The 9,602-nt window shown below is 45.3% G+C and overlaps 1 protein-coding gene across 1 annotated transcript in view; it reads left to right on the forward strand.

Moving 5' to 3' along the window:
• ZFYVE9 (zinc finger FYVE-type containing 9) overlaps positions 1-7,815 on the forward strand; it is a 56,106-nt gene extending 48,291 nt beyond the window's left edge. Inside the window, exons 14-19 of the mRNA XM_068198755.1 lie at positions 1,816-1,966; positions 3,074-3,154; positions 4,536-4,698; positions 5,505-5,610; positions 6,539-6,715; positions 7,213-7,815. Coding sequence (XP_068054856.1) covers positions 1,816-1,966; positions 3,074-3,154; positions 4,536-4,698; positions 5,505-5,610; positions 6,539-6,715; positions 7,213-7,374 — 840 coding nt within the window. The 3' untranslated portion in view covers positions 7,375-7,815. The remainder of the gene's footprint in view (positions 1-1,815; positions 1,967-3,073; positions 3,155-4,535; positions 4,699-5,504; positions 5,611-6,538; positions 6,716-7,212) is intronic.
• The last annotated feature ends 1,787 nt before the right edge of the window (positions 7,816-9,602 follow it).

Below are 9,602 nucleotides of genomic sequence, written 5' to 3' on the forward strand. Positions count from 1 at the left end.
ACTTGTGCCAGGCATGGACTGAGCAGGACCGAGAGGGAACTCCTCTGTCAGGGACGTAGCAAAACCTCTGCATTGTGCTCAGGTTCCCTTCCCAGTGTGATTCACTGGGATTCAAGGATTCAGTTTTTTAAATGGAGAAATTGTTACTCATTTAACATTGTTCATAGCTTGTGATTAATTTCAAAAGTTGCATTAATAGGACTTTTTCGTGAGTTTCCTTTGAATTAAGCTTCACAGAATATTCTGAGCTGGAAGGGACCCACAAGGATCATCGAGTCCAACTGTTAATGGCCCATACAGGGACCATGACCTTGGTGTTACCATCACCTTCCTCTAACCAACTGAGCCGGTCTCAAGATGAATTAAATAATAAGACCTTTACTTTTATTTAATTAGAAAGGACTGTTACTCAGATATTTTCAATATCTAAAAAGTGAAAAACTAATTTGAAATCTCATGCCTGTATTAAATGGGGAAATTTCAACCTGAGATTAACAAATTACACATTCATATATAGTTTTTCTATTAAATACATATTTTTGTCTTCAGAATTATTTAAATTTTCTACAGCTTAGAGGGTCTTAGCTGTCTGTTTAGTTCCTTAGCAAATGTGACTGTAATTTCTTAATCAGTTGCCTTCTAAGGAAGCACAGTTGCCACATCCAGTTATTTCTTGTTGTGCTGAAGGCAACTGCTGGGCTCCACAAACGTGTCTGTTCTGGAGCTAAAATCCAGGTTCTGGAGAATGGCATGATCAACTGGAGAATGAAAGACACTGTTGTCTGATGCAAAATCTTAATTACGTTTCCTCCCCAAACATTAGACCTGTGCACATTTGTCAATAGCAAGCATCAGTTAATGTTCCTGACACTGTAAGGTTTTACGTTGGACTCAGAGAGACATATGTGTTGTGTGTAGCCTGGATGCTTATGAGCTCCAGGAAGCAGAGGTGGGAGTGTGAGTGCTGTTAGGAGATGTCAAATAATTCAGTATTTTTCTGGGTTTTCACTGCAGGGGGGTTTGTGTCATTTAATTTGACTTGTTTTATTTTAAGCAAACATGTAATTTTCCTGTTTGAAACAAATTCCAGAGTTGGGTGACTCCCTCAGTTTTCTTTTGTATCAAAAATCACCAAGTCTTGGCCTCCATGATGAGGAATAGTGGAGAAAAGCCGCTATATAATCTACAGGGGTATTTTGTCTGACTCGGTGTATGTTAGATGATAGTCAGCAGAAGGGCTAATGTGTCACAAACTTTTTTGGATGCTTTCTGGAGGCCTCCTTTGCAGAGAAAGAAAATTTGGATGTTTTTAAAAGTCTTAAATTGGGAACCTTGATCCCAGTGTCACCAGTTCATGCAGGTGAAGCACAGAGACACTGAAGTTTTAGTGTCTGGTTGTGGCAGTACAGGATGAAATGGCCCCAGTCTGAGAGCCCATGTGGCACTGAACTGTGGAGGGGCATTTATGATTTATGTCATTAACAACTGTAGTTGTGTAAACAAGCCAAGTATTTCCTCCCAGGGTTTTTCTCATGTTTTTTTCCCTGTTATTTTGAAAACCAGGTAGAGATAACAGCTTTTGCAATTTCTGTAGCTCAGCTATCCCTTATACCACTTATCTTAATTGCACTCAAGATGACACTTTAAAGTATCCAGGCCGTAAAAGACCTGAACCCTCTTCTCAAAAGCAGTTTATGGTGCTGAGTGCTAAAACCTGACATGGAATATTGAGAACTGATTAAACTGCTCCAAGAACCACCTATTTATGAACTGCTTGATGAGCTGGGTGGAAATGCTAAAGCTTTGTGTTTGCAGATGATGAAAGCCATGAACAAATCCAATGAGCACGTGCTGGCAGGGGGAGCGTGTTTCAACGAGAAGGCAGACTCGCACCTGGTGTGTGTGCAGAACGACGACGGCAACTACCAGACACAGGCCATCAGCATCCACAACCAGTCCAGGAAAGGTGAGGGGAGCCCTGGCTCTGCTGCTCTGCGTGGCTGCTTGGCCCCTGTGTTGCTGCCCCAGCTTTGTGAATTGGCTACAGCTGGGTTTGGCTGGGTTTCACCCAGTTTTTTTTAGAGAAAATCAGTCTGACCACTGGTGTCCCTGACTGGGCAGCTTTGTGCTGGAACTGGCTTAGGCACCACCTCTTCATTAATAATGAGAGCTGGCTTTGGCATTATGGGATGTACAGGTGAGGCTGTGGTTGCCTGTGCTTGACCTACACTATGTGAAAGAAAGACGAGATTCAGTAGGATGAAAAGTTCAATAGGAATAACCAACCACAGCAGCATTGTAATAATGCATCTTCAAGCAGCTTCTCATTTTCACCTTAATTAGACCACCTAATTTCCAGGGTATATTTTTGTTACACTAGGCTGAAGGGCTGCAGCAGCTGTGTGCTGAGAATTTAAATGTTGTGTGTTTGGGGACGTTTCTGGGAAAGACATTTATATAATCTCCAAATGAGAACAAGACAGAGGCTGATTTGGATGGTTTGCAAGTATCACTGGTGACTCCAGCAGGTGTACTGGCATGGAACGTCACTTGGGACTGATAGTCTTGTCTGACTTCTGTTAACTTCACCTGTGGGACAAGAACAGGGATTTCCAGCAGGAATTTCATGGTGCTTAGTAGTCACTGAAGATAATTTTCCTTTAAGTCAAGTGGCTTTGAGCTGTGGCCTTGCTGGTGGGTTGGTGTTAGTGTCATCCATAAACAGCTCACTCACAATCTGCCGCCTGTGTGGGAACATTTAGAAGTAATTGTGTACTTGGTGGCCCAAAATTAGTAATTCCAAAACTCAGAGGTGTGTAGGGCATGGAGAGGGAGAGTGATAAAGCACAAGCATTAACTTAGACAAAAACTGTAGTCCAGTTTAGAAAATAACTAGGTGATTTGCCTTTGCATATCCAAGCTTATGATGTGCAATACAGGCACCATAATTCCAAGCAGCATTTGTCCTGATTGAGGGTAATCACCTCTGTGGCTGATAGAGCCGATACCTGATTCTTGGGTAAGGCATTGCTTTGACAAAAGCCTCAGTAAATCTCTCCTGTTGTTATTGCAGTGACTGGTGCCAGCTTCTTTGTGTTCAGTGGAGCTTTAAAATCCTCCTCAGGCTACCTTGCCAAATCCAGTATAGTAGAAGGTAAGAACTGAACTGCTTGCTTGAAACACACTTCTCTCTTTGCCCAGCTCAGCTCTGCAGCTAAAAGGGCTCTCTCTGCTCATATGCCTTGGGCCTTGGAGTCTTGCTGCTGCTTCAGCTTTATCCTACTTCTAAGCAAAACCACCCAGTTCCCTTTAACAAGGAGGAATTTGTGCAGATTCTACAAAACAGGGTCCCAGGAAAATCAGGGTAAGATACGAAATACTTGGCTTGGGAGCCTGTGATCAATTCACTGGTTTGGGCCAAATGAGGAATTTGTGAGCCTAAGAAATACAGAATGTGTAATCCACCAACCAGCAGAGGAAGCCGTGTTAAACTTCCTCTGCTCCCATAAAGCTCTGCAGTGTGCACGTGTATGAATGTGCATTGTTCATGTGCTTGTGTGTGGGCAGATGAGAACGTGACAGGTTGAGAGCACTGAGCTGGTCCCTCTCGGATTTGGTTTGCTGTATCACAGAAGGAGCTGTCGCTGGGGTGCTCCGGCTGGACGCTGTTAGTGCCTGCTGGCTGAGCTGCACGGCTGTGCAGTCAGGTCCCTGCACGTGTGACAGTGCAGGCAGGAGTGGTGTAGCAGTGCTCCTGCCCTCGGTGGTGAGGGATGCCAGGTGCCCACACGAGCAGCCGGTTGGCAGAGCCCCGCGGGCGAGCAGGAGCTCCGGGTGCTGCACCAGCTCCAGGCTCGCAGCTCTGAGTGTGTGGCCAGGGGTGGGGTCCCTGGGCAGCCCACTGCCACCAGAGCTTGCAGGTCATTGTGCCCTTTCCTGTGTCTAATTGGTGGTTAGGGTAAGACAGAGGCACACGGGGACTCAGTCTCTACGTGAGGAAGTGTTTCACTCCTGTTATTTTTGCCATAACTGACACTGACCCAAAGGGGTGCTGGGTTAATGACTTGCCAGGATGATCCTGGAGGTCTTTTCAACCTTAATTCTGTGAATCCAAATTCTGTATCTTTTGCCAGTGACAGGCAAGCACTGACTTCTCAACCACTGTCACTGCTGGACTGCTGCTTCCAGAGCCAACAAAGGAGATGGCTCAATGGAGCAGTGTCATGTGGGGTTTCTGAGGGTGACCTAGAGCAGGTGTCAGGTTGTGAGGCAAATGCACAGGGACTTTGCTACAGCCGACTTCACCTGGGAGCTGCCCTTCTCTTACTGTTGTGTTTTCCCTCATCAGCACTCAGCAGGTTTGCATTTTAGGAAGGTGATTGTTCAGAAGTGGGTTTATGGAGCACTGCTGCCCATGATGCTTAAAGTGATCATTTAACCTCTGTTGCAAACAGATGAAGGATGTTTCTTTTTTTCTGTATAGGCTCTGTTTGGCATGGCTTATCTTGGCTTATGAGGATTTCTTGGTTCCCTAGATGGAGTGATGGTCCAGATAACTGCTGAGAACATGGACTCTTTGAGACAGGCCTTGAGAGAGATGAAAGACTTCACCATCACCTGTGGCAAAGTAGATGCTGAAGACCCTCAGGAACACGTTCACATTCAGTGGGTAGAAGATGATAAAAACTTTAATAAGGGGTAAGTAGAGGAGCACTTGACACTGGTGCCTGTTAAAAATTTTAAGTGATCTTGTAAAGCACATGAGTCTTCAAATCAATAGGAATTAAAAGTCTGCACCTCTATTTTGAGTGATAAGATGCAATTCATTGTAATTAAAATGGAATTGAGATACCAGAGCTTTGGGGCATCAATTTAGAATATTGGCAATGCTATGGATTTTTTTTTGGCATTGCCAATATCCAGTTATTGGAAACCACTAATCTGTCTCCATCTCTCAGTGCTGAACCCTGCACATTGTGGTCACTTTGCTCTGTTGGTGCTTAGTTTGCATTAAGTAGAGCTGGAAACAAAATTGCTGAACATCAGCTGTATCTTTGGACACTTGATAGTTAAGCCAAAAGGAAGGTGGATTTGGCAGCTGAAGTATTTATGACAGTAAAGTGCTGTTGTGATGGATTCCATATTTCAGGACTCAGCACCTAGAAGGAAGGATATTTCTGTAGTTTCAGGCTCTCCAGATCAATCTTAGGTTCTGCAATCAAGTCCTGGGCTCTGTAAGTTGTGTTTCAGGTACTGATGGCCTACACTGAGTTTACACATGAGCAAAAATCCAACCTGTATGAAACGCCTCATTACTCTGTCAGACCCTTGCAGGATCTCAGCTCTGCTGCAAAGCTTTGTTGGAAACCTTCAAGGAAGGTCCTTCTGCACCTGCGTTATGCATGTCACCCCTTTCAGGAACTGCCCTTTGATTCCAAGGTCATTCTCTTCTGCAGAGGGTCTTGTGCTGAGCCAGAGCTCACCCTCCTCCCTCCCTTTTGCAGCGTTGTGAGCCCTATTGATGGCAAATCCATGGAATCTATAACTAGTGTGAAGATATTCCACGGCTCCGAGTACAAGGCCAACGGGAAGGTCATCCGCTGGACAGAGGTGGGTCCGTCAGCCAAGCACTGCAGCCAGGGCTGCAGCCAGCTGCTCCCCCAGTCACCACAGGAAAGCAGCCCGTGCTTCCCCACGAGGTTGTGGTGCCTTTCCTGCCTGCACAGGGAGCTGCACGGTGGCATCCTGCGGGATAAAACATCCTCCCCCTGACACAGCCACAGCCCGCGCTGCGCTGGCCACTGCTGCTCACATCAGGGTGTTCAGCATCGGGGGGACCACAACAACACTCGCTGCCTTACACACAGGAGCAGTCGGTTTAATTTGCCTTTGTTTTAAAAGCTGCATTTCTACATGGAGACACATCTTAATATAAATTGTTTTTTAGAAATGTTATTTCAAGCTACTTTCTCTAAAATGTTGCGTGTTAAAGTGCTGTGGCATAAATCATGCAGAAACTGCTTGCATGGCTGATGTTGCCTGTGACTCTGCCAGCACACAAATGCTGGTGTCAAAATATTTCTTTAAGTGTTTCACTTTGCCTGCTGAGGAGCAACCAGGTTCCTTATTCTGCAGCTCGGCCCCCATGTGCCCTTTTTTCCCAGTTCACTTAGGCTCAACAGAAACAAGTTCAGTGACAAAAATAGCAGAGATCTTTGGGCTTGTATTAAAAATGTATTTTTTCTGAACTTAGTTTCTGTTTAAAAACAGTTTTTATTAGAACCATGTGCAATACATAGTGAATTTCCATAGCAAGGCTTTTGACCAGATCTAAGAGTTTCCAGAAGACTATTTAAATTTAAATCTTTCTTCTGATTTTTTTTTTTTCCTCCCTAAGGTGACTTGCCTTTAAGGGGTTTTGCTGGGCTTCCCTGAACAGTTACTTCTTAAGTCTTCATTTGTATAAGTTTAAATGACATCCGACCCAAATTTTCTAGAAAAGCCAAGTGTTATGTCTTGTGTTGACTCTCCCATTCAGGTGTTTTTTCTAGAAAATGATGAGCAACACAATGGTCTGAGTGACCCAGCTGATCACAGCAGACTGACTGAAAATGTGGCAAAAGCTTTCTGTCAGGCTCTGTGTCCTCACCTGAAGCTGCTGAAAGAAGATGGAATGACTAAGCTGGGTCTGCGTGTTACGCTGGACTCAGATCAAGTAAGTTTTCAGTAGTTTGGGTTTAACTGGGGGTTGTTCTCTTGTTCATTCCCCAGAACAGGAATACAACACTTAAACCAGGAGAATGATGAAGCAGTACCAGTATCAGATGGTGCTGGCTGTTGTTTGGTCTTCTAGGACATCTGGTAGATCCAGTGCCCAGCCTGAATTAACATAGGCTCGACCCCCATATGGCACGAGCAGCACCTGCTCTGTGCTCAGAGAAGATTCCTAATTGGCCTTTTTGCCAGCAAGTGTGAGGGTCCTGCTCATCCCAAGGAGCTGCTTTGAGAAAACAGAAAAAGCTTCCTTTTGCTTAGGCAGCCACTGGGAACACAAAGAAGCACAAAGACAAGTGGAAAAGCTGCTTCAGTGCCTGCTTGATCCAGTTCAAGTTCCTGACTTCCCTGGGAGACACCACAGCTCCTCCTCCCTTCCTGCCCCCTGACTCACAGCCTCGTGGCCTGTTCTTAAAACCCACTCTTTGTATTTTTTAGGTTGGTTATCAAGCTGGGAGCAATGGACAGCCACTGCCCTGTCAGTACATGAATGACCTGGACAATGCCTTAGTGCCAGTGATTCATGGAGGGGCCTGTCAGTTGAGTGAGGGGCCGGTCATAATGGAGCTCATCTTTTATATTCTGGAAAACATCTCATAAGAGGACTTCATTTTCTGTTCAGACCTGTTCCAGCAGCAGTTGTATCTGAATCATTTGCACTTTAAAACTGGAAAATTAAGCTTTTGTTAACACTATTGGGGAAGGGGGGAGGGGGGCGGGACAGTTGTTCCATAATTCTAAATCTTCTATGCATTGTCAACAACCAGAGGATCAGGGCAGCTTCTATACTACAACATGGCTATGCTATCCTTGCAGCTAATCCACTTCTGTTACTGTTTAGAAAAATGCTCATGTTTAAAGACTTACAGTCATGTACTCTAAATGCTCAAAGGGTGCAAAGATCTGGGGCGTAAATAAAAAGTGAAATTCCAACCTTGTACTGTCTGTAGATGGACATGTAAGAAACAATCAAGACCTCCATTCTGACCTCATCCTAATGCCATTTGTGGTTATTCTATAGACATTAAAAAGTAATGTTTACATTGTTTTGACCAATTATTGGTTGAAATACATTTGGAGAAGACCTTGAGAGATAGGGAAAGATTCCCTAGCCATAACCCTGTTTGTCTGTGCATCCAGAGGAGCAGGACAGGCATCTCTCTGCAGTTGTGTATGTGTAATAGGCTAGTTTCCTCTTCTCCTCTATTTACCACAAAAGTCTGTCACTTTGGGCAGGTTTCTGTGATCTCCTACAACTCTGCTATTCTGTACCTTGTTTACAAATTTGTCTGAAGCAGAGGAAGGATCAGCCCTAAAGTGCAGCTCCATCTTGTTCCTTGTCCCCAGTAGGTCCTGCTTTTTAGAGGCAAGTCCCACCCAGGGCAGCTTTGTCCCCTGCCTGCTGTTCGCTGTAGTGTAATGCCAGTGTCATGTAACCCAGGCCAGCTTGTACTTCATACTGCAGCCCCATGTCCAAGCTTTCCTGTGATACCAGTGTAGAGTGGCTGTTCCTGCATGTTCTGCTGAAAAAGGCTTTGCGGTCAGTTCTGAACATGTGCACTTGGCCCAGTGCTCTTGGTCTCACCTGAGAGGGCTTTGGTAAGGAGAGCAGCTGCTCGTGTCTGCCAGGGCATTAAGCAGCTGGAATTAAGCATCAGCCATAGGAAATGTGGTTCCATGTTCTTAATGTCTCCATGGAAAGCTGCTAACCAGTGGCAAGAGCTGTAAGCAGGAGAAGGTGTTTGGTTTGTTTAGCCAGTCATGCAAAGCAGCTCGTTTGAGTCCCAGGAAGAGGGGTAAAGGTTTCTCCTCCTGTCTAGAACAAATTAATTTGGGAAGAGAGGTGCTAATTTATGGTGAACATTTGTGGTGTCAGACACTCCCTACTGTGGTCCATTCTGGGGGATGCAGCAGGGCCTGGTTGGGCTGTGCTGTGGCAGAATAACACCACTGGCCTTGCAAAGAGAAAGAGAAGTGCCAGGCCACTGTGAGACTGAAGCTCTGGTTTTTAAACAAATCAACACCACTGTCTAGGCAAGGGAAAGATAACTGCACCGAGTGATACATTTTATGGAAAGGCAGCCCTGTGTCTGCACAGAGTGCACTTGGGAATAAATGGCTGCTGCCTTTCAAAAAACAAAAGTATGAAAAATCCAATGTTCCAAGTAACAGCTGGCACGACCCAGCCCTTGGAGAAGACAGGCCAGGGAACTGGGGCCAACTCCACAAACAAAAGCTGGCCAGCAAGAGGGAGCACACAATCAGACTTTGAAGGGTGTCAGATCCAAGTGAAGCCTTACCTCTGGCATTTGGGACAGGGTGGGTGACGTAACGCAGCTCATTTAGTGGTTCCTGCTGGCCGAAGCAGGAGCTGTGACCCACCCCTGATCCTGCCGAGGTGCCTGTGCAGCCCAGCTGGACTGAGGCCACTTGAACCCCTCTGCACCCTGGTTCTGCACACTGGGACACAGCTCGGCACCACACGGTGTAGGCATGGTTCCACAGCTGGAAGAGCATTCCAAAATCTTGGTAATAATCTTCCTCCTAGAGCCTGCACTCCAGCTTTGTCACAGCAGCAGCTTTCCAGCTACTTTAGTTGCATTGTTACGCTCAATAATGCAGTAAAGAGGTGAAAAATGTTTATCTTCTCTTCCTTTGCCCCAGAAGTCTTTTAGGTTTGGATTCTGTTTGTGCATAACACTATCAACTGGTGACTGACATGTCTGCTTCAACCATAGCCTTTGAAATGACCTTAATTACCATGTTGTTAAGAAATGAGTACTTGTTTAGAAAAAAATTGTACTTTTAAAATTCAGTTAGTTAACACT

The sequence above is a fragment of the Anomalospiza imberbis genome, chromosome 9, assembly GCF_031753505.1.
Source record: "Anomalospiza imberbis isolate Cuckoo-Finch-1a 21T00152 chromosome 9, ASM3175350v1, whole genome shotgun sequence".
Classification (NCBI taxonomy): Eukaryota; Metazoa; Chordata; class Aves; order Passeriformes; family Viduidae; genus Anomalospiza; species Anomalospiza imberbis.